This window comes from Trichosurus vulpecula, chromosome 1 (assembly GCF_011100635.1).
Source record: "Trichosurus vulpecula isolate mTriVul1 chromosome 1, mTriVul1.pri, whole genome shotgun sequence".
Lineage (NCBI taxonomy): Eukaryota > Metazoa > Chordata > Mammalia > Diprotodontia > Phalangeridae > Trichosurus > Trichosurus vulpecula.
This window is the reverse complement of record NC_050573.1, coordinates 492,160,187-492,185,525: the sequence shown is the minus strand read 5'-3', so window position 1 is coordinate 492,185,525 and position 25,339 is coordinate 492,160,187. Positions and strand designations below refer to the sequence as shown.

The 25,339-nt window shown below is 37.8% G+C and overlaps 1 protein-coding gene across 1 annotated transcript in view; it reads left to right on the top strand.

Moving 5' to 3' along the window:
* The window catches only part of FOCAD (focadhesin), a 360,082-nt gene that overhangs the window by 73,111 nt on the left and 261,632 nt on the right, over positions 1 to 25,339 (top strand). Inside the window, exons 6-7 of the mRNA XM_036738081.1 lie at positions 17,007 to 17,108; positions 24,412 to 24,616. Coding sequence (XP_036593976.1) covers positions 17,007 to 17,108; positions 24,412 to 24,616 — 307 coding nt within the window. The remainder of the gene's footprint in view (positions 1 to 17,006; positions 17,109 to 24,411; positions 24,617 to 25,339) is intronic.

Genomic DNA, 25,339 nt, shown 5'->3' with positions numbered 1-25,339 from the left:
TCAGTTTTATTTTCAATTCAAAATTCTGTCCCTTCCCTTTTTACTTTTCTGACGCATTGAGCAAGCACACAAAACAAAACCAATTACAAATATGTATAATCATGCAAAGCAAGTTTCATCGTTATCCATATATCCCTACTCCCATCTCCCCCTCTCCCCACCGAAAAAAGAGTAAGATAAAGAAAAAGCAGAAAATATCCTTCCGTCTGTACTCTTAGTCTATCAGTTTCTTATCTGGAGTTGGATAGCTTGTTTCATCATGAATCCTTTGGAATTGTGGTTGGTCATTGTGTTAACTGTTGTTGTAGAAATTGTTCTCCTGGTTCTGGTCACTAAGGAAGAGCTTTCTTTTAAAATTTTTTTTTCTAAAAATATTATTTTATTTGTTTTGTTAAATATTTCCCAATTACATGTAAAATTTTTTCCAACATTCAACTTTTAAAAATTCTGAGTTCCAAATTCTCTCCCTTCTTCCTGACCTTTCAGCATCATTATTAAAGCAAGCAGTATATTGATTGTACATGTGAAGTCACACAAAACATATTTCCAACTTAGCCACAGTGCAAAAGAAAACACCCCCCCCCCCCCCACTCACCAAGAAAAATAAAGTTAAAAAAATGCCTCAATCTTCATTGAGAGTTCATCAGTTCTATCTCTGGAGGTGGATAGAACTTTTCATTGTGGGTCCTTCGGAATTGTCTCGGATCATTGCCTTGATCAGAGTAATTAAGTCTTTCACAGTTGATGATCCTTACAATATTGCTGTTACTGTGTATAATGGTGTCCCGGTTCTGTTTGCCTCACTCTGCATCAGTTCATATAAGTCTTAAGGAAGAACTTTTTAACAATGAACTATTAAAAATGGAATGAGCTGATTTCTGTTCATGGTACCATTCTTTCAGCGTCATAGAATCTTGAATGGGAGACCTTGAAGTTACCTAGCTCAGTAGCCCACCAAAGAAAAAAATCCTCATTGTAGTAACTACAACATTCAGATGTTGATCTCTCTCTGAGCTTTCCATCACTGGGAGTATTCAAGTAACGTCTGAAGGATTGTTGATGGATATCACAGAGGGGATTTTTGCCATGGGTGGAATAGTGGATTAGATTGCGTTTAAGGCTCACCGCTCATGGTTCTGTGACTCTGAGACCTTCATGCTGGTACCATGGACAGAAATCTATAACTCAAAAATGGGATCAGGTTTGGGGGGAAAGATAGAAAGCTTAGTTTTAGACATATTGGTGAGGCGATTTCACATTCTCCAAATGGAGATGTGCATTAAGGAGATGTAAACATAAATATAAAGTTGGATTAGGAGTCAAGAATAGATAAGAGAGTTTTGGGGATTCATCTGAGTGGCATTATGGAGTGGTGGAAAGAATGCTAGACTTGAAATCAGGAGACATGTTTAAATTCAATCTCTGATGCTTATGAGCCCTACAGTCATGGATAAGCCACTTAATTGCTTTGAGACTCAGTTTTCCTCTATAAAAAGGGGAAAATACTTATATTACCTGCCCCAGTGGGTTGTTTAGTGGAAATGCTGTGCAAATCTTAGAAATGCTATAAAAGTGTGAGTTATTATTGCCATCCAGAGTTGAATAGTGCCAGCTCACGAGCAGCATTTGTTCTGTGGATGGGAGTTGTGGGGCGTAATATGATAACAGATAAGTGTATGTTTGAAGGGAAGATAAGTTCTGTAAGGTAGAGTGAAACAAGGAAGAATGGAGGACCAAAAATTTTACCTGGGTCAAAATGCATATATTTAAAAGTCTGGGGAAGATAGGAAGAGTCAAACTGAAGAAGTTAGAAAGGCAGGAAGAAAATTGGGGTGGTGTACCATTAAAGAAAAAAAAACAAGAGTGGAGAGTTTCAGGAACGAGATGGTGTGGTCAGCCATGTCAAATTCTGTGAAGTCAAAGCAGGTAAAGACTGAGTCAGAGGCTTCTGGATTAGGTATCTGAGTAGAATATTGGCAGTCCCTTAAGAGTGCACTTTGACTCCACTGCAGAGGTTGGAGGCAGATGACAGAGGATTAAGGAGATTAAGAGGGTGAGAGAGTGAAGGCAGTGGCCATAAAATACATATTGAAGATGTTTGACAGTGAAAGGAGAAATAGGATAGTAGTTACTGGCCCACTGAAGATTTTTTTTTTTTCATTTTAAATGTTCTCTTTTATTATAAGCTTAAGCATCAACAAACATTTCAATATACAGTAAACAGAAGAGGATTGTTTATGGAACCCTGACCCTATTGTTTTTTTTAAAAGGATATGCACAGTGCCTGGCACACATAGTAGGCACTTAATAAATGTTTATTTATTGACCGATATTCCAGTACCAACACTGCCATGCCTCTGTCCCCTTCCAAACTTCCTCTGTGTCATTAATGTTGTTTTCTTTTTGCATCACTATCACCCACTTATCCCCTCTCCTCTTAGTAAAAGTTTTCTCTTCTTAAAAAAAATAAGATTAGTCAAGCAAAACAAATTGACACATTTGCCCAGACATGTATGTTACATTATGCACCCCTGGGGGAAGCATGTTTCATTATCGGTCTTATGGAGCTATGATTGGTTATTGCATCGATCAGTCCTTAAAGTCATTGGAATTTCTTTTCCTTTATGTTATTGTAATCACTATATAAATTGTTCTAGTTCTTTCCCCTTCACTCTGTATTAATTAATGTCTTTCCAGATTCCTCCGAATCTGTTCCTTTCATCATTTCTTACAATGTAATCGCATTCCATTATGTTCATGTATCATATTGTTTAGCCATTCCCTAATTGGTAAAGCACATACTTTGCTTTCCGTTATTTGTTATAACTGAGAGTGCTGCTACAAATATTTTTATGTATTTAAATTCTTCACTTCTTGTCTTTGACTTCTTGGGGGCTGCTAGTTGGTTGTATTGTTGGAGCACAGTCTAATGACTTTTCTAGGATAGTACCTGATTGTACTGTAAGTTGGGTAAGGAGATAAGTAGAGGAGAGAGTGAAGATGCTGGAGAGAGGTTATAATTGATGGAGCAGGGTCACAGAAGATAGGTACCAAGGGGTAAATTGAGTATAAACAGAGGAATTAGGCTTAGGAGAAAGGAATATTTGTTTTCCCCTGTATACAGGAGCAGAAGCTTATGTAGATAGAGATGAAGAGAGAAAATATGAGTTGCCTTTTCTTGATCACAGTATTTTATTTTCAGTAAAGTAGTAGATAGGGTCATTGGTTTAGATTGGGTACATTGGGTATAGATAGTATAGAATTTGGGTGGAGAATTTTACAGTTTTGTAGTTTTATACCACACATTTATGCTGTACTTTCCCTCACAAAATACCAAGTGGAAATTTAATGGAAAACTGACTTAGAAGATTTGGAGGAATAATCAATAGAGGATTTTCCCCCTCTAAATTTTTTTTTAAACTAAAAAACAGAACATTTGGTCACCAAGTGGTTTTAATACTGTTTTCTGCGCCAGGTGGCCCTTTCTCAGAGACAACAGGCAGAACTGGAAGCTCTTGTTCAGTTGTGTCCAGCTCTTTGTGATGCCATTTGGGGTTTTCTTGGCAAAGATACTAGAGTGGTTTGCTATTTCCTTCTCTAGTTCATTTCACAGATGAGAAACTGAGGAAAACAAGTTAAGTGACTTGCCCAGGGCCACACAGTTAGTAAGTGTCTGAGGCTGGATTTGAACTCTGGAAGATAAGTCTTCCTGACTCCAGATCTGGTGCTCTATCCGTTGCACCACCTAGCTGCCCTGGTAGCTACTTATTAACACACAATTATGGTCCTCATCCACTATGGCAGAATAAGTCTCATACAAACTAAAATTTGGCAGCCATTTATCTTAGCATCTGGATTTGTACTCTGATGACTGTTTGAAGTTGATGTTTTGCTGTTGAGATACGTATTGATCCAGTGCTATTTTAATCCTGTATCTCAAATGCCTTTATTTGTGTCATTTGCCCCTATTGTCTGCCTTATATTTTTAACTTTTAGAGAGCAGAGTATCTACGCATTTATGTAATTCTTTTTTGCAATGTATTTTTGCATAGTTTTCTGATAATATGGTATTTTTGCTAATACAGAGGTTCCCTGCCCCCCCCCAACCCCATTCTTTAGACATTTAATAAAAAGACTTATTTGTGTGGGTTTGATGATCAACCCTTAGGAATTAGGGCTTGGTTTCAGGTTGAACCAGAAGACTGGGATCTCCATGCCCTTCACTCTGGTCAGATGACTTCTATTGCCAAAAAAAGCAAATATTCTTTGAGGGGTCTGTACCATTTGAAATTATTTGACTTCTTGATTTTTTTCTGCAATTAAGAATACTTATATAGACTGCTTTTAGAGAGCTAGCCACCAGTGTGTAACTGTAATCAAGATACATTTTTCAGATATTTTAAAATCACAGTGTTTTGAAACTTTCATGCTGAAACCTGCTTATCTATTGGTAACATTTTATGGTCTCTTAATAAATAGTAATTTTCTTTTAATCATTTAACTATATTCAAAGTATTATAAAAAATGATTTACTTTTGATTCAGGTCATAGAGATGTTTTCTGGTCATTCTGATTAGGGATTTAGTAAGGCCAGAAAAGTATTAAATATCTCCAGAACATTCATCCAAGGATATCTGTACTGGTCCCTAAATGGTTTAAGAGTTCTCTTTTTGTGGGACACCCAACATAAACCTTAGTTCTCAAAATAAGAATACAGTTTGGGGACAGGAAAAGGAGGGAATCATTTTGTTCTAATTATACATTTATTAAAGTCAGTTGGCATTTTAGCAGCTCGACAAGCCTGATGTGACAAAGAAAAGTGTATTCTTTTACTCCATTTTTACCACAGACACAAAGAAAAATGCTGCCATAAAAACGTCAAGTAGAAAATCACGTTTAAGTCTCCTTCTTCTAGGAGCTGGTGTGAGAAGGATAAAATAGATTCTTGTGGGATTATACTGTACATAGCTTTGTTAGCCATTAAGTACCATTTTCTTTGTCCTTAAAACCACCTTAATTTTCTGCCCAGAGAGTGTTTTACTTTTCCATATTAATATAGCTGATTCTCCATAATAATTATTAACTATGTAATTTTTTTTGGTCTTCAATTCTGAAGAGCTGTTTTTTTTTTAAACCTATTTTTTTGGCTTCCAACCAGCCCTTTCAAATCTAAATTCAGAGCAGGTAGGAAAATGCTTTTAAAATGCATGTTTGATGTAGTAAAGTGCTGTGCCATGCTTCTGAAAGAGCCAGGGTCACAGCTGCATACATGAAAATGCATGGTGACTGCAGGCATTGTTCCCTCATACAGAAAAAGCAATCTGTGTCTGTCATTGAATTTATGATGTAAATCAAATCATAGCTCTCTTATATTCAGAGACATAACAAAAAAGGTCAAGGTGACCTAAAGGTTACAAATAACTTTTGCTTTCATAGTTGCCTACTACAAGACTAATCTTTTTTCCCCCTATTTCTATTAAGATTGATGTATTTACACTTGGAAAGGTGAATCTAGTTACATATCTTATTTTATCATTGCTTTTGTTCAAGTGGAGCCACAAATTTAGCATTTATTAGGTTCCTTCCCCAACCCCCAGCTTTTCAGTTAAAGTGAAGGTATTGTTTTGTGTTGGCAATATCATTGAAAAAGGAAGACTGTTGAAATAAAGTCCGACCTTTCCTTCCATGGTGAACTGTTTCCTCAGAGCTCTGTGAACTTGAGACAGAGCAGAACTAGAGGAAGAATAATCCAGGCATGATGGGTGAATTCTTAGTCTAAGATTTATTGGAATAAATGGACAAGAGTCAGACCTAATGAGAGGGCATGAGTGGTTTAGAGTCTGTATTGTTGGAGGGAGCAGATCCATCCAAGTGTGGAAGTACTGTGTGCAAGGAACTGTCATTGGTTCTGAGTTTAAATAAAGCATGTCCCTTATCTTCTGGGTGCTTGGAATCAATGTAGTGTTAACCCATTGAATACCAAGGTAAGGCTGTGCTGTTGTGGGTTCTGCTTGAAGAGTGTCCCTGCTCTGTTCAAAGCAGAGACTTTGTCTAGTCTGCATGACACCTGACCTCTGTCCAGAGGGGCAGAGAAGTATCTGATGAGGGAGATGAGATAATGTGAACAGAAACTGCAACCAGGGAATCCAGACATGGGGAACTCAGTTGTAGTGGGCATTGGGTCCAAGGGAATAAGGGAGAGCCATGAAGTGAGGTTCAGAATCAAAGCAAGAGTTCAAGACAGTGGGGATAAGGACACGCAGTAATAGGTGTCCCTTGGTTTTCTTTCCTAGCCTTTCATCATTTGTGCTTTATTCTTGTGTGTAAATACTACCTCCCCCCTGCCTCTTTTCCTATCCCTGGAGTGGCACAAAGGGGTACAAAGTACTTTGTGCCCATTATCTCTTTTAATATTTGTAACTCTGAGGTAGGGTCATGCAGGTATTCTTATCTGTATTTTACAGATGAATGAGGTTCATCAGGGTTAAGTGACTTGCTAGAGGTTGTCCTGTGGCTAGTGAGTATTATGGCAGGTCTTACTCCATACTCAGTCTTCTTTCTATAACACTGGACTTCCTAGCCTAATGATTTAAAAAATAGAATAGTCATCTTTGTCACCGCTTCTGACTTTGATGCTTTTTTTTTCTATCAGCTCCATTTGTTGAATATTAGACAAGACTAAGTGTTGGTAGGAGGTGGGCAATGGGGAGAGTTGCAAAAAGAATTAAAAGACATAGTTCCTGTCTTCATAAACTTAGTCTGGTTAGCAAGAGGAAACCTACAACTTGAATTAAATCAACAATATGTGTATATGTAACATGTACATATACATGTAGAAAATAATGCAGAATTATTTTTTTGTTCAACCATCTATAAAGATGTCGTTAGTGCAAAGAGTCCTTGACCTGAAGTTAGAAGAACTTGATGTGGATCTTGGTTTTTTTTCAGTTTTTAGTTATTCAGACATCTTCTGGAGCTTTCCTTTCCTGCCAAGAACAGAACAACAAATAGCTTCTTGCCTCACTGTCATAATAATTTTGTACTTCAAAAAGTGAAGGAACTAAGGAAGAGAAATTCTGTTCCTGATCTTATTCTTAACAAAAAGGAGGAATTGGTTCATGGAATAGGAATGATGGGATTCTTGGGAAGAGTGGAATATGATTGCACTATCTTAAATTTTTTTTTTCATTAACAGTTTTAAGTTAAGCTGCACTAAAGTATTTCCTTCACCAGTTTCTTAAGTCTAGACAGTCAACAAAATAATCAGTCAAGCCCCAAGTTAGAGCATTTGCTGACAACCAACTTTCTGGTGCTAGTACAAAGCTGGCTCCAGCACACTTCTGCATGATAGTGATGACAGAAGAGTTTCTATTTTATCCTAAAGGCAATAGACAGGCAGTGAAGTTGCCTCACCAAGCTGGGGCCATAGTCAGACCTTTGCTTTAGGATCAAAATTTTAATTAAAGAGTCAGCCATGTCACTCTGACGTTGTTGTTATTCAGTTGTGTCTGACTTCATGACCCCATTTGGGTTTTCTTGGCAAAAGATATTGAGGTGGTCTGACATTTTGTTTTCTAAGTCATTTTATGGGTCGTCTTAGAATTTGTGATAGAAGAAAGGAAAATGGGTGTAGTCTGATTTGCTTCTACTTTTTAAGGAAAGCACATTTTAGTGAGTACAGAGACTGAATGGGAATGAACTCATGGCCTAAAATTCTATATCCTTTGAAGTATGGGAAACTCAAGAATGAAATTCTGAAGATGCAAAGAGAAAAACATGATAAAATATAAAAGGGGAATTGTCTGAGAGAGATCAAGGGTGACTATGAAATTATTGCATATATTTTTAAATGTAGCATCAAGTGTGCTAAGGTTCATATTTGGCTGAGGCTGATGGGAAAACTAAGGGTACAAAAAAAGACCCTTAAAAAGACACTTCCCCCCTCCCCATTTTAAATTATTTTGAATGTCAAAGAAAGGCTAAGACTGCTGCTTGGGGTACATGGAATGATGGTGATTTCCAACAGGGAGAAACTAGAGCTCTTCAACATTTATTTTACTTCTGTTTTGTGTCCATGAGAATGATCGTTAGATTGGAAAGGACAGAAGAAAACTTGCTAATATGGTGTTTAAACCTAAGGTATGTCAGGAAACAGAGAGCACCTTGATGATGAGTCCAAATGAAAATGTCTAGATGAACATTTTAGGATCCCTAGAGAGCTGGCAGACGTGAGTGCTAAATCACTGTCTGTGATATTTGAAAGATTATAGAGAAGGGCAAGTTCTGTCTAAAAACTTTTTTTAATACAAAAACTAGGATGTAGGCTGTCAACAGTGATCAGTAAGTTTGATGTTGATTCCTGAGAGCGTTATTAGATGATATTATTAAAACGGGGTTGACTGGACATCTAGAAAAGGAAGCAACGATCATAAAGAACCAGCTTGTCTTCACCAGGAATAAGGTATTCTAGATTAATGTTATTTCCCTTTTTTGACAGGATTTCCAGAGGGTAGGTAAAATAAATGTTTTATTCTAGATGTTGGCAAAATGTTTTATAAAGTCATTCCTGCTGTTCTTGTGGACAAGATGGAGAGGTGTTTACTAAGTACAGTAAGTTGTTTTGGAACTGGTTTAAAGAGTAGTTATTAATGATCCATTATTAATTTAGAACAGGAGGTTTCTGATGAAACACCCTAGGGATCAGTGCTTGGTTCTTTGCTGTTTAATTTTCTTTCAATCAGTGAATTAAAGTGCAAGCCGTTGATAAAATTACATATTTGTCAGCTTTTCAGATGACACAGAAATGTGACCAGGCAGGTTTGTTTGAAAAGGATCTGAAAATTTTACTCAAGGGTCTGCTGGTAAATGTTTATCATTGTCTCTCTCCAAAAACATGTATACAAGGCACAGTTTGAAGTTTAATCTTCATTATTAACACTTTCTCCATTACTTTCTTAGCCTGCACAGTCAACAAAACAAGAAATCAAGCCCTGATGTGTAGTATTTGCCAATTTCTGAGGTTCAAATGTTCTCATTGAAAATTTCGTAGTTGTCTTGTGAGCCATTATGTGCTGGCACCAGGGTTTACATCTAGGTTTAGCGGCCTATCTGCATATAGGGAATTAGCAATGTGAGTGGAAGCCAAATGTGCTACTGCCTCAGCAGTCTTAAGCAGCATAATGTCCAAGGTGGTAAGGTAATGAATGGTTCCACTGTACCATTGGTCCTACCACATCTAGGATAGAGTATGTAGTGGTGGGTACCATATTTTAGGAGGGACACTAAGAAACCAGAGAGCATCCAATGGATGGCAAGGGGTCTTGAGATCATGAAGTTGGGCTGTAAACTAGGGAAATTTACCCAGCAGAAGAAAAGATTTAAGGTGAATATGATAGTTGTCTTTAAGCATTTGAAAGGCTACCTTGGGGAAGAAGGATTAGGTTTGTATAATCTTCTTATTCTCCTTCGAGGGATTATTATCCATGCTTAACCATAGGTATACCCAAAGCCTCTGTCCTAGGCCCTTTTCTTCCTTCCCTATCCCTACCCTTTCTCAGATTTGAGCAGCTCCCATGGGTTCAGCTATTTCTATGCATATGAATATGGAAATAAAATAACCTTAATTTCTGTTATGTTGGTAAGTGGGATAATTTAAATATATATATATACATATATATATTTTTTTCTAGATTTGATATTTGTCCCTTCTTACATTGTAGAACTTTTAATTGAGCAAGATTAACTTGTTTTCATCTTAGTTCTTTTTATTTTCCTCATCTCCTAGAGGTAATTTAATAATCAGTTAAATGTCCAAAAATGTAGAAATGGAAGAAATTTTTGAATAATCCATACCTTTCCCAACCTGGATAATAAAGAGTTAACTGTATTTAGGAGCGTGAGGTTTTAAGTGCTCTGATTATAATATTTTAGATAGGAAAATCCTCTATTTTCTGTAACATGAGGAAATGTATAGTTTAATGGTAATTATTTAGGACTGTGGTACTATATTAACTAAAAGAATAATTTTATTTTTAAAATGAAAAAATTTTAATTCCCACCATGTTTTACTTTGGTATGGAGAGTGGTAACAGGACCTTATCATTATAACCCAGTGACCTTGACCGTATTTAACTTCAGTGATTTGCTTTCAAGTTTATGGAATTGTACTGTTTTTGAAATATTCAGTTCTGGAGCTTTGAAGAGTTCAACAAAAACGTTTTATTCCATCCTTTTGCTTTTTGTATGGACATCGCATTCTATCTTATGTATTTTTTATGTACATTAAGCCAAGTGACGCATGAGAGCGTGTTATATTGCTTAGTTGTATTTGGCATATATATATAACCTATGAAACAGCTTTTGGGGAGGATGTTATTGCCAAATTTGGGCTACTTATATTTAGTGGATTTATTAAAAATATGATTGCTAGGAAAACTATCCTCACTCCAGCCTTTCCTTTCCCCCTTTTTAAGGATTACGATTTCTAAACTAATTCTTGAAGAGTCTAATTTCCACATAATCATGTTACAACTCACACCTGACTTGCAGTTTTAGGGAACGTTGATTTTTAAGATGGCTGGATTTCCATTTAATATAGATAGTTTTTATTTGACTCAATTCCACTTACTGTCAAGTCCATCCATCCATGATGCTAAACCGAATCTACTATGCCAGTTTCTAGTGGAACAAAGCCCTTTGTCCGAGTAGCAACTCTAGTTCAAACCTATCCTCCCATCTAAATGCAGAATAGGCAGATGAATTAATAATGTAGTTAAAACTCTGCATTCTGTATTTCTAATCCTGTTTAAATATTATTCCCATTTTTTTTTGACTGGGGCTTCATTTGGACAAACTTACCTTTTGTATATTCAAGAAATCTTGCTGATAACAAAGACATTCACACATTTTTTTTTTTTGTAGGAGATAGAATGGGAAATCATCTACATTACAGCCCTGGAGTGATCTTTATGACCTTATAAAAATGTGATGCTTCTTGTTAGATTTCTTCTCACTTAAAGAGTCATAAATGCCACCATTAGCCAAATGAAATATCTGAGAGATTGTGTGGGATGATTTTTCCTATGTTATACTCTTTACTTAAGTATGGGTCATGTCAGCAGAAAAGCCAATATTTAAGTAAAAATCACAAGTGCTACCCAATATATTTTAATTGGAGGTTATAGTCCAACATGATCGACATGACCTTGGCAATCTGGGAGTTCAACTGAGGTAGTGGGACTAATAGGATTTCTAATAATCTTTTTCTTAATAGTCCCTGACAGCCAGAACAATCTGGTCCAACTGTGGGGTTTCTTAGCAAAGGGGTATGACACTTGGTGATGTAATGGTTGGAGCTCTTGACTTGGAATCATGCCTCACACACTTACTAGCTATGTGATCCCGGGCAAGTCCCTTAAACCTCTTATTTGCTTCAGTTTTTTTGTTTTTTTATTTGCAGAATGGAGATAACGAGATTGCCACCTTATTGCTACATATGCTAGCCATTGATACTTTTGAAAAGGTGCTTGGGGGCAACTGTAGCAGTTTTAGTAACTTGGTTTTGATCAGAACTATCATTTGTCTTAATTACCCATTAACTTCCTTTTGTAGCTCTTCCTCCTTCAGGGCTTGGCCCCCTTAGTGAGAGACCTTGCTTTAACTTGTGACCGCTGGCCAATACATTTTCTCAAAAATTGATCTTTGCAGGCTGGGCTATGAACAGGCAGTGGCCATTTGCTCAGTAGCTGCCAAACTGCTCTGGGGCAAGGGGTTCCTCAGTTTTTTAAAGCTCTAATATACTCTTATAGGTCTATGCAAATGAACATCCTGAAATGTGTAGGTAGGCAATATTAGACCCAGGCTGGGCAAGTTTATTGTGTCTCTTGGTCTTTTCATATGCAAATGAACTGCTCCAAGCCTCCAGTTCCCCTGCTAGATATGGAATGATTTAAGGGTACCTGAAAGGGCCTCATTCTCTATGTTTACCTCTTATAACCTTCAACTTTGCTGAATTCTAAAAGAGACACAGCTTTATCTTTTTCTGCATCTGTTTGCTTGGGCTTGGAATGAAACGGCAATAATAATAAAAAGTATGTAGCAGGGCCTGCTGAGGTTTTTAAAAGGCAGACTTTGAAATGTGTTGCATCTCTGTTTTTGGTGGAAGACTTCACAACACCTGATAGGCTGCCACTTGTATTAGATGATGGGCTTGCACACCTCAATATTATTTTTGTACGAAATTCTCTGTTTTATGCTGTTCTAAAAGAAGTCAAGTGTGAGAAACAAAAGAAGGAATTCTGTTTCCACAGGATTAAAACTACTCCCAGCTTTGAGTGATAACCGAATGTAAATCAGAGGTGATTGGTTCTAATCAGAGCTGTGACCTAGCAGAACCAGGCTTTTGATCTGGTAAAAGGTCAGAAGTTTGTACACGTGCTTAGCGAGGGGGAACCTGTCAAAGAGGAGACCATGAAGTGGGCGGTTCAGGAGGTTGCATGTAGCCAATGGAGAGCCTGGGGGGAAATACGAATTGGGAACAGCATAAAAAGGCTGGCATTTGTCTGAGCGAGGGTACTCCATTCGGGAGCTGCCCATTCACTAGGAATATAAAATAAATGTAAAATAAAATGAGAACTCTCCTGGCTTCACAAGGAGTATTGTTTTTTCTAGAGCGAGAATGTTTCTCACATCAAGGCAAGTTAGCAAGCATTTGTTAAGTGCCTATTATATGCCCAGCACTGTATTAAGAACTGGGTCAGAGAAAAGCAAAAACAATTTCTCAGTGCCAAATGGGGAGGACAATATGCAAACAACTATGTACAAACAACATATAGACAGGATAAATTGAATATAATCAGAAGGAAGGAACTATCAATAAAGAATTCTTAAAGAAGGTGGGATTTTATCTGGGACTTGAAGGAAGGCAGGAGGCAGAGATGAGAAAAGAGAACATTTGAGCTGGTGAAATTCCTCAAGTCTGAAATCCTAAGACCCTCCTGAAGAGCAATTCCTCTTACTTGTGACTCTTTTGATACTTTTGCCCTTTTGACTGCTGGTCAGTAATTCAAGACACAGGGCTAGAAGGTAAAAAAAAAAAAAGTTAGCATCAGCTGATGGTCAGTTGCTTGCACTCAGAACAAAAGGAGATAGACAGGTATACAGGATTTGGCACAACCTTAGTGCATTATTATTGACCTCAAAAGGAGCCCATGGGATGAGGCTGCTCATCTCATTGTAAGGGCAAGTAAAATGGGACTTTTAAATGTTTTTTCTTTTGGAGTGCCTCTCAGCACTAAGGCAGTCAAGTACCTTTGAGTCTTGTCTTTGTTTGTAGGAAGGCCAGCTCCCTTTTGCTAATTAGGTCATGAGAGGTGTGAAGCCCTGTGGCCCTGTACTCTGAAGTCAGTATTTTGCCTTTGGGGGGGGGGGGCTCACTCATTGCAAGAGGGTTGGTGTGGAGACTCTTGGTAGCTGTCAAGGAGCCCCCTAGCTTTGAAAACCCAGATGTTCGTTGCTTCTCTCTCTGGTAACTGTGTATGTATTGCTATGGTCAGACAGAAGCCTGTCCGTTGATTTGTATTATTTTGCTCTGTTTATAATTTCTGCTTGTAATTTCTGTTTGTATTTGCTCTGAAGTTCGGGGTGCTGACCTTTTCCCCTGAACTAAGTGAATGATATATGTATGTTTGATTAAAGTAAAATGGTTAACCCCTTAAAGTTGCTTTCCTTAGAAAAGCAGATGAAAGATCCTGGGCTAGCAGCCCTCCTGTGTGCTGGTGTTGTGGGTCTTACACAGCCACAGTAGCTGCAAGCAGCATTGCTGTTACACTCACTCTCCTTATTTGGAAGGTTGAGTAATAGGGACAGGATGTCAGGTGATTTGGGGGAGGATGTGTTAACCTTGAAATGAGAACATTTTAACCTTGAGGTCTCAGCGTTGTGATCTAGGGGTCCTGGGAACCGGGAAATTCAAGGGCACAAGCATGGGTCTACCTTGAAAGAATTAACCTCAAGCCTTCTTTCAGTCAGAGAGAAGGCTTATTGTATTGCTAATGCAAGCAGGCCAGATTTTAAGAATCTGAGTATTTGGTAGACTAGACTAGTTTGTATCTTCCCCGTTTCTTATAGCACGATAGTATTCCATTACATTCATATACCACAATTTGTTTAGCCATTCCCCAATTGATGGGCATCCCCTTGATTTCCAATTCTTTGCCACCACAAAAAGAGCGGCTATAAATACTTTTGTACACACAGGTCCCTTTCCCACTTGTGTGATCTCTTTGGGATATAGTCCTAAGAAGTGGTATTGCTGGGTCAAAGGGTATGCACATTTTTATAGTCCTTTGGGCATAATTCCAAATTGTTCTCCAGAATGGCCGGATCAGTTCACAACTCCACCAACAGTGCAGTAGTGTTCCAATTTTCCCACATCTTCTCCAGCATTTACCATTTTCTTATTTTGACATGTTAGCCAATCTGACAGGAGAGATGCTTTCACTCCTTTTCAAGGCAAATGCCTTTATGTGGACAAGTGATTCTATTCCATCCCATCTTCTCCAGTTCACACATTCTATCATGCCCATTCTGTCACTCACTTTCAATCTGTCCCAGACTACCTCCCTACTGCCTACAAATGTACACGTCTCCTACATTCTCAAAAAACCCTCACTTCATCTTGCCCATTCCAAATAACTCTCGTCCTATATCTCTACTTGGTTTTGTGGCTTAATCACTTGCCTGCCTTCAGTGCCTCTACTTCCTTTCCTCTCATCCTTTCTACAGTCTGGCTTCTGACCTTATTATTCAACTGAAACAGCTCTCTCCAAAGTGATCTCTTAATTGCCAAATCTATAGCCTTTTCTCTTTTTAAATTTTTAAAAAAGTTTTCATGATGTATTTTTTCCTCCCCATTACAAACATTTATAGATTGCTCTCATTTCATGAGAAGTCTTTTGGAGCAAAGTAGAACAGTTAGGTAAAAGTAATAAGCACATGTCTATTTTATAGCCACCCCCCCTTCATTTTTTAAATAAACAGAAATTGATTTTCTTGCATTCCACTTTTTAATGCCCTACTCCCTTGGAAAAAAAATAAATTTCTTCTAACAAATAGGCATAGTTAAGCAAAACAAATTCCCTCAATGGCTGCATAGAAAAATAGGGATAATATGTAGACATCTCATTCTGAATCTTAAATCTATCACCTCCTTATAATGGGTAGCATGTTTCCTCATTGGTCCTCTGGATTCATCGTAGTGATCATTTTTTTGTGAGGCTATAGTTAGCCTGCATTTCCTCCTTTGAGAACTAACTACCTGTTCATATCCTTAAACCATTTGTCAACTGGGGAATGGCTCTTTTTCTTATAAATTTGAATCAGTTCTTCATCTATATATTAGAAATAAGACCTTTAACAGAAAAACTTGCTGCAAAGATTTTTGTAGGCTAACCATTTCCCCTCTAATCTTAGGTGAATTTGATTTTTTATTTGTGAAAAAACTTTTAAATTTTATATGGGATCATGACGAGATGGACATGCCTGAAATGAATGAACAACAAATAACAACAAGTCAAAATTATCCATTTTTTTCCTTCTGTACTTCTATTAGTTGTTTGGTTGTGAACTTTTTTCCTATGCATCAAAAAAACCAAACCCAACCTTCCATGTTTTTCTAATTTATGATGTGACCTTTTATATTTAGGTACTTAAACCCTCCCCTCTTCCTAATGTTCCTATCACTGTCAAGGGTACCACCATCCACCCAGTCACACAGGCTTCCTTGACTCTTTATATTTTCTCCCCCAACATATCCAGTTGCCAAGTTTTGTTGTTTTGATTTTACCTTATGTATCCCCTTTTCTGTGTCACTTGGTTCAGGTCCTTATCACTTCATCCCTAGATTGTTCCAATACCATTCTGGTTGTTTTTCCTGCTTCAAGTCTCTTCCCACTTCAGTCCATACTTCGTTATTCAGCTGTCAAACTGATCTTCTAAAGAGTAGATCTGACCATATCCTTTTTGGTTTCTTTAGTTTTTGTTTTATTTTTTGGAGACAGGCGGGATTAAGTGACATACTAGCCCATGGTTAAACTGCTAGTAAGTGTCTGAGGTTGGATTTGAACTTAGGTCCTCCTGTCGCCAGGGCCAGTGTTCTATCCGCTGTGCCCCCTACCTTCCCCTTATACCTGACCATATCACCCTACCTATTTAATAAACCTTAATGACTCCCCGTTACCTTTAGGATCAAATATGAAACCCTTTGTTTGGCATTTAAAACCCTTTATAACCAGGCCCTTTCATACCTTTCCAGTCTTATACCTTACTCCCCTCCACATGTTCTGGCTTCCTCGCTGTTTCTGGCACAAAACACTCCATCACTCAACTGTGTGCATTCTCACTGATTGTCCCTGGGGCCTGGAATTCTTTCCTTGCTCATCTCAGCCTCCTAGCTTCCTGGGCTTTCTTCAGGTGCTGTCTATATCTTGTTTGTGTATAGTTGTTTGCATGTTATCTCCCGCATAGACTGTGAGCTCCTTGAGAGCAAGGACTGTTCTTGTGTTTCTTTGTATCCCCCTTGCTTATCATATGGTGGCCCCTTAATAAATGCTGGTTGACTTGTCTTGACTCCTTGTCTCTGCTCCATAGGATGGGTGTGTTACATAAATTTAAAGGGCAGTTAAAAAAGGGGAAATTTAGCTCCTGAAGTGCTGTAATTACAGTTTAGCTTTCAAAGAATGATAGCTATATACCAGATCATTTCTTATAAAGTGAGTAAGAGTAACCCCACACTGCTTTTCAGTTTTCTTTTGTGTGTTGTCAGCCCCTGTTTGATCATAAGCTCATGGGCAGGAATTGGCTTTTGCCTTTCTTTGTATCCCATAATCCCCATTGTTTATCACAGTGCCTAGAATGTAAGTAGGGCCTTAATAAATGTTTATTGGTAAACTGTTTATCCATGAATTTCTCAAATGACTTAATTTCTAAAATTTAATTTTATCTTTCAGAAACTATCATCATCCTCTCATCACTGTGCTTGAAAATAGGTCAGATTGTTGGCCAGTTCTTCTGCAGCAGCTTACAGCTTTTTTTCAGCAGTGCCCAGAAAGGTAAAATGAAGCATATACGTTTTTGGAGGGAAGATATTTAGTGGTTGAATATTTACTTTGCAACTTGTCTTCTCGTTCTTGAAAGATAGCTTTTGACCTTAGAAATGAGGAGTCTCTAAGAGCAAAATATTTTTTGCTGTTTCTTCTTAAGTATAGGGGGAAGAAAACCCAAACTCATTGATGGTTGAAATAATGAACACAAGGAAAACCATTATTAAAGAAATGAAGCCTGGGTTAATTGATTGGGGAAGTTGAACTGAAATCTTTGGTAAACCACTAGAAAATACATGGGAGATATTGGCCCCTTGGAAATGGGCCAGTGGGTTGAACCTTTGCCAGAGTTACAAGGTCTCTTTCAATGGAGCTGTTTTGGATCACATACAGCTGTGCTCAGGGAGTAACTAGCTACCATATGGGCAATTGCTTTAGTCCTACTGAGGTTCACTGATTTGAAGGGGCCTAGGCACTGGGCCATGTTGTATTAAATAATTAAACCTGATATTGTAATATCAGCACTGTTTGCTTGGTAGCTATGGTAGCCATAGCCACTGTGTTGGTTTAATTATGTTGTTTACACTATCGTGTGTGTGTGTGTGTGTATGTATATACTTATGTGTATATATATGTATATGTGTCTGTGTATATGTATGCATGTATATATGTGTGTATATATGTATATATCCATATATATGTATACACACACACACACATATATTCTAAATATATTGAGTTTTCCTTCCAGTTGTTCTTTGGGTAAGTTTAGATTAATGCTTCTGTGGCCATACTTAGTATTTTCACACCCTGGCTTTCTTGACAGAATATACTGTAGGCTGATTTTAAGTGTCTAGGATATCTCGGAACCAACAGCTAATTTGATTAATCCTGACATTAAGTGATGACAGTCTGCCACGGACAAGAGCTGTTGACCAAAGATCGGTTAGTCAATCAGAAAACATTTTAAAAGCATCTACTATATGCTAGGTAGTAGGAATACAAGTATATAGATTGAAACACTCCGTAGTCTCCCATACATTCTAATGGTGGAAACAAGTATAGATGTATGTATTTATGTATGTGTGTGTGTATATATATATATAAATAACACAATATATAAATAGTACATATGTAGCATAAATATGAAGTAAACAAATAAAAATATATACAAATAGTTAGTTTCAAGGTAATTTGTAAGGGAGGGTGGTTGTTGTTTGTCCTTCATTCTTGGAGAGGACCATGACGTCAGGGAGGTGATGCCATGACTTGAAGTGGAATTGGATTTAAGTGAGGGAGGGCTGTGCAGCATCACCAGCTTCGCTTTCTCCTCCAGGGCCATCTTGGCCCAGTGGCAAGATATAGATTAGGAGGACTGGAGGTGCCAAGGGAGGGTACTAGTTGTTTTAATAAACCTCTATTAAAAAGTCTCTATTTAACAAACACAGATTTTTAAAACAGCTTTTTTATAAGGAGGTAGCTATCTATGTCACAAGCATCTCTAAATTAAGAATCTGTGTTTGATTAATTAATTTTCATTTTAAGTTTTTTTTCCCCCCAGGACCAATTTAGAACCAATTTATTAAAGTTATTGCCAATTTTTAGTTTGTATTGTTGATTTTGCCTTCATAGGAATTAAAACTAATTTTTATTGATATCTTTTGATATTTCCTTTTTATGCCATTTTGATTTGCAACTACATCCTCCCTCCCCCCAAATGCAGCAAGCCATTCCATATAACAAAGAATAAAATGGGAGGGGTGTTAATGGGGCATAGGGAGCAGTTCAGAAAAACCAGCCCATAGCTCAACCAATTCTGATTGTATAATGTGCCATACCCATATTTCTCTACCATTTCAAAGATTTGAAGGAGGGGAATTTTTTTCCTATCTCATTCTTAGGACTCTTCTCTCCTCCTCTTCCCACTTCTCTTTTCCTTATAACTGGATGTCACTGTTGCTTTTATGACTTTGCTTCCTTCACTTCACATTGTGCCATGTCTTTCCATGTTTCTCTGAATTCTTCATATTCTTTATTTTTGTACAGCACAGGACCATTCCATTACATCCTGCAGTGAATCGGCATTGACTTTATTTCTAGTTCAGTGCCAGTGTAAAAATGCTATTTTAAGGATTTCGATGCATAAATGACCCTTTTATTCTGTCTTTGAGTTCTTCCAGCTACATATCTAGCAGCAGCATCTCTGGTTCTAGGCGTGTGGACATTTTATTCACTTAAAAAAAAGGCATAATTCCAAATTACTTTTCAGAATGACTCAGTCAGTTACATCCCCATCAACAGTATATAAGTGTGCTTATTCTGCAGCCCTTCCTGTGTTTATTGTTCACTTTTACATTGACTTTTAGGAGTATCACTTTATAATTTTCACTATTTCATCTGACAATGATTATTATAGTCTGGTTAAACTTCAAAATCTAAATGCATAAGCAGAATTATATTAGTATTCTTTTAAAAGCATTAGGACTTTAAATTTGGCATTCTTCCTGAAAAGATTGGTTCATTGAGCTGTGTTGATTCATTTATTTAACTTAAAGTCTCAGTCTTGAATGTTATTGGTAATTTTTATGTAAACATTTGGAAGTTTCAGGTTATATTGTGTCCTTGGTGATTTTTTTACTGGTGATTTTTTTTTTTTTACCAAATTAAGAAAAAATAAACTTGATATATACTTTGTTTTAAAGATCATACTCATTTTCACATATACCTCTTCTGAACTAGTAAGTTACAGAGTTAGGACCAGAACACATTTTTTGACTCACAGTTTGTTATATAGGCAGCTAGGTGGTACAATGGAGAGAATGCTGGACCTGAGTTCAGATTTAGACTGAGGCACTTACTGCCTCTGTGACCCTGGTCAAGTCCCTTAACTGCTGTCTGCCTCAGTTACCTAATTTCAAAAATGGGGATAATAATAGCATCTACCTCCAAAGGTTGTTGTGAGGATTGAATGAAGTTATATTTGTAAAGGGCTTTGCAAAACTTAAAGTCAATAAACATCTTTTTGAGTTCCTACTAAGTGCTAGGCACTATACTAAACACAGATTATGCAGATAAAGACAAAAGATAGTTCTTGCCCTCAAGGAGCTCACAGTCTAGTGAAGGAGACAACATGGAAACAACTGTGCACAAACAAGCTCTAGATAGGGTAAATTGGCAGAAATCAATAGAGGAAAAGTACTGGCATTAAGAACTGTGTGAATGCTAGCAGTTACCCTTACTATCTTTTTCAGTACTTAAATTTTAGATGTCAAAAAAAGAGCAAGAAGGAATATGTAGAGAGACCTTTAAAACACAACCAAGTTTTGAAATACTGACAGTCAGTTTTGGTCTTCTAATCCTCTATTTCCCAGTTTTATTTTTCTCTGACAGTATAAAGGAAGTATGCTTTTGAGAGCTGGATGTAAGTAAGGGTTGTTGTATTTGACATCAGGAGAAATTAAGTAAAGGGCCATTTAAAATAATACTTCATATTTAAGAATCTACTACTCACTATTCTGTTTTCATAATGAGGTCTTAGCAGCCTCTTAATTTATTTTATTATATTAGCCTTTCACTTCACTGTCAGCATTTCAGACAAAAGAAAGCAGTTAAGTTGTCCTTGGCTACTGTTGGTGTAATGAGGATTCCTATTCTATTGGTTATACATGTATGGAGTCATGCTCTCCTTAACTCTGTCTTTTTATGCACTATTCATTTTGAAAAACAGAAATTACTTGATCTCATCACTGCATGATCAATGAGCCCTTTTTATTTTGTACAATGGCACTAGTGAGGCCATTGAACCTACAATAAGTGCCTGGAGAAATGAAGAGCTCAGATTTTTCTGACTTAGACAATTCATAAATGTACCAGCATCTGAGATTTAGCCTTTTTTTTGGTAGGGTGAGTATATATCTTCCTGATATGATCATTTTTAGATATTCACTAATGTTTATTCACTTAGGATGGCTCTGTGCTTTAATGTTTTTTCCAAGTGCCTTGAACTCACAAATGACTTCTCATCACGTACTTTGGGATGTTACAGAGCGTTGTAAACTTTTTGTGTGGTCACTGTAGTGGGTGGTCTAGAGTGTGTAAAACTCCTGAATAACTTTGAATAACTGGATTGATTTAGACCAAGCACAATCTGGAGGTATTAAGATGGAAAGATTTGTCAGTCCTTTTCTCATCTAGGGAGAGATACTAATGAGGTCTCGTGGAGTGAGGAGTCATTGTGCTCTAAGCAGACACGTTGAACTTCTTTTAGTAGGCGGGCAATTCCAAGGTGATGTTGAGCCTTTATCTAAGGTAGTTTTTGCAGCAGTTGTCTTCAACAGATATTTATTAAGTGCCTGTTATTTGCCAGGCTCTGTATGATGAAACTGTTAACCGCCCTCAAGGACTTTGCATTCTTCTGAGGGGAAGTATCTGGTATACACATTAGGGGTAAGGATTGAACCTCTGATTTCATTGGTTTAAGGAATGCCTGGGTGAGGAACCTCCCTCTATCTGTGTTGATCAGAACTTCCTCTTAACTTGCAGTCTTGGAAATTTTTCTTGAGCACTTAAAAGGTTAAGTGACTTGCTTGGTGTCACACACACAGAGTATCGATCAAAGGCAGCACTTGAATTCAGGTCTGTGTATCTTCAACGCCAACTCTTTGTCTGCTCTGACAACCTTCCTCCCATTTATACCCATAAATAAATTTAAAATTTATGTAAAGTAAGTAATTTTGGTAAAAGAGAGCACTAAGGACTGATAAAATCACAAGGCCCTTCTGATCCTTGAAGGTTAAGAATCCACATGGTAGACATTGGAGATGGGCAGCTAGGTGGCACAGTGGATAGAGTGCTGGCCTGGAGTTAGGAAGATTCATCTTCCTGAGTTCAAGTCTGGCCTCAGACACTACTTAATAGCTGCGTGAACCTGGGCAAGTCACTTAACTCCATTTGCCTCAATTTCCTCACCTGTAAAATGAAAGGAGAAGGAAATAGCAAACCACTCCAGTAATTTTGCCGGGAAAACCCCATATGGGGTCATGAAGAGTCTGAAACAACTGAATGACAACAACAGACATAGGGAGATAGGGCATTCCAGGAATGGGAGATATGGCCGAAGCCACAGAGACAGACAGGAGGTGGACTATCGTGTTGGCCATTTCATCTGGAGTGTGTGAGGGGGAGTCACGATCATGAAAGAGCTTTTAGTGCCAAAGAAATGGAGGTAAGAGAAAGCTCGGTAGAGGGTCTCGATCAGGTCGCTGACATGGTCGGGCCTTTGCTTTCAGAATATCCATCTGGTTGTCATGGGGTGGGTGGATTGGAGAGAGGAGAGACTGGAGGCTGGGACACTGTGAAGAAGCTGTTGCAGCAGAGCACGCAGCTAGGGGTTAACAGTGGAGAGAGCGCTGGAAATGGATTGGAGAAGACCCAAGTTCAGATCTGGCCTCGGTCCCTCTTTAGTTGTGTCAAGTCACTTAAACTCTGCTTCAGTTTCCTCATGTGCAAAAGGGGGTTTAATGATAACACCTCCCTCCTAGGGTAGTTGTGAGGATAAAATAATATTTATAAAGCTTTTTGTAAACCTTACAGTGCTATATAAATGCTGGCTGTTATTTTTGCCATAATCATAAGGACAATAGTTATTAGTAGTGTGCCATCTAATTCAGAGCATTTCTCCAATTCAGGGAATTCAGAGGACTTTGGCAGCTGATAAGGTTGGTAGGAAAGTGAAGTGTCACAATGATGTTAAGGTTGTGAAGTGTGGAGTAAACCTCAATAGAAATAAGTTAGGAGGTTGCGAGGAGAAGATGATGCATTCTGTTTTGTACTTATTCAGTTTGATATGATATGGAATATCCAGCTACAGATGTGCAGCAGACAATTGAGAATGCAGGGGTGGACCACAGGAGACAGAGGGTGGCTAAGCGTGTGTATTTTGGAAACATGTGCATTGTGATGGTGGGTTCCTCGGAGATCCCCCAGAGAGGGTATAGAATGAGAGAATAGGACCTAGGACAGAGCTCTCTGCACTTGGGCAGAGGTATTTGGATGTGGATGATAATCCATCAAAGGTGACTGAGAAGGAAGAGTCAGAATAGAAGGAGAATCAGGAGAGAGTAGTGTCATGAAAACCCTGGGAAGAAATCAGAAGAGGAGTATTCACATGTATCCTCTTCTGTGGAAAGGTCAAGAAAGTCAAAGATTTAGAAAAGGCCATTGTACCTAATAATTAAGAGATCACTGATAACTTTTGAGAGAGTAGTTTCAGTTAAAAGGTGGCATAAATAGTAACTGATCGTGCGGAAGTAATGGCCACAAGGGTAGCCCAGAAAACATTCCAGGTGACAATAACTTCCCTTTCTAACACACTTTAAGGTTCAGCTGACACTTTCCTTCAGATGACATAGGTAGTATTCCTATTTTTCAAAGGAAGAATCCAAGATCTGGATGGGTCATGGACTGGAGTGTAAGGGAACGTACTAAAAAAGGCTTCTACTGTACTTTATAGTCAATAACCATACTCTTCATAAGTGTTCCCTGATCAGTATTATTTTATAGTAACATTATTCACAAATTATAAAATCTCTCTGCAACATCATTTTGATGATTGTCTGTTAATGTCCTTTCTCAGAAACTAATTTCTCTTTGAAATATCATTTCACTTATCATGAAAGGCTTTATGGCATTATGAATAGAGAGCTGGTGTAGAATCCAGGAAGACTTGTGTTCATTTCCCACTACTGATGCTTACAGGCTTTGAGACCTCGGGCAAATGACTTGTCAGTGATGTAGCAACTTTTTTTTTTTTGGTGAGGCAATTGGGATTAAGTGGCTTGCCCAGGGTGACACAGATAGTAAGTGTCAAGTGTCTGAGTTCAGATTTGAACTCAGATTCTCCTGAGTGCAGGGCCGGGGCTCTATCCACTGTGCCACCTAGCTGCCCCTGTAGCAACTCTTTAAGAGTACAAGTTGCTGATAAGGTGTTGATCTGCTTTAATAGTTTACTTAGTAGGGATTTTTCTGTACCAATGAAATCTCAGGCCCAAGCCCTGTGCATATCAAAATCATAAGTTAATGATGCTACACTAGGTTTATCTGTACTGTCATATCTATTTTGTGGTAGATAATGCCCAGCATCAAATCATAAAGCATAATCCACTTGAATTTGCTCTTATAAGTCTATTTATTGCAAGAGCTTGTTTTTCTTGGTTATTGGTATTCTCTGTGATATGCAATACTCTGCACATAAATATTCAGTAAATATGGAGTGATGGTGTAGTGCTATATTAATGCATAATTTGTATTGTAGGTCAGAGATTTCCTGCCTCTCTATAATGGCCCCATTTCTCCGTTACCTATATTGTGAGCCATCCCAATTACAGGAGTATTCCAAACTGAGAATGGGCTTGCTTAAAGTGCTGCTCCAACCTCAGAGTGCTTGTGATAAAGAAAAACCCTCATTACAGGAAACACATATCCTTCAGATGTTTTGTGACTTGGTTCCATATTTACAGGTAAGACTTTTCTTCTTCCTCTGTTGTCACTCGCATCATTTATGCATTATAGCAGTATAATTAGTCATAAACATTTCTTAAGGGTCTGCTATGTGCCAGGTACTGTGTTGGGTCTGGGGGATGTAAAGAAAGGCAAAAGACGTTCCCTGTTCTCCAGGTGCTCACATGTATAAACAAGCTAGAATTTTGAATTTAACTTCTTTGTGTACAGGAAGATGATCAATTTTTTGTGAATGTTCCGTATGTATTTGAGGTAGAAGGATATTCCCTACTTTTCCATTCATTTTTCTTCCCATTTATCTACCCAAACTAGTGTCAACACCATTGTTTTTGAGATTAAAACTTCTTGCATATCTTTATATCATTTATTATTGGAGTACTGAAATCTTTGACTTACAAATGAGATATTTGTAAAATGCTTAGCACAGTGCCTGGCACATACCAGGCATTATAGAAATGTTTATTTCCTTCCCCTCCTCCCCCTATTACTGATTTTCTTTCTAATTTTGCTTAACTCTGTTAACTTTGCATCAATAGATTTTTAGATTATATTGTCTAATATTAGGGGAAAACTCTACAGAAATATGTATCAGTGTGCATCAAAGTGGGATGAGTAGGATAGTAAATGTTTCTACATTCAGTAGAAGGAAATGCTCCTTGAAGGAGGTTAATTTTGAATTGGTCCTTAAAAATAGGGCTTATGTGTTTTGGCAAAAAAAAAAA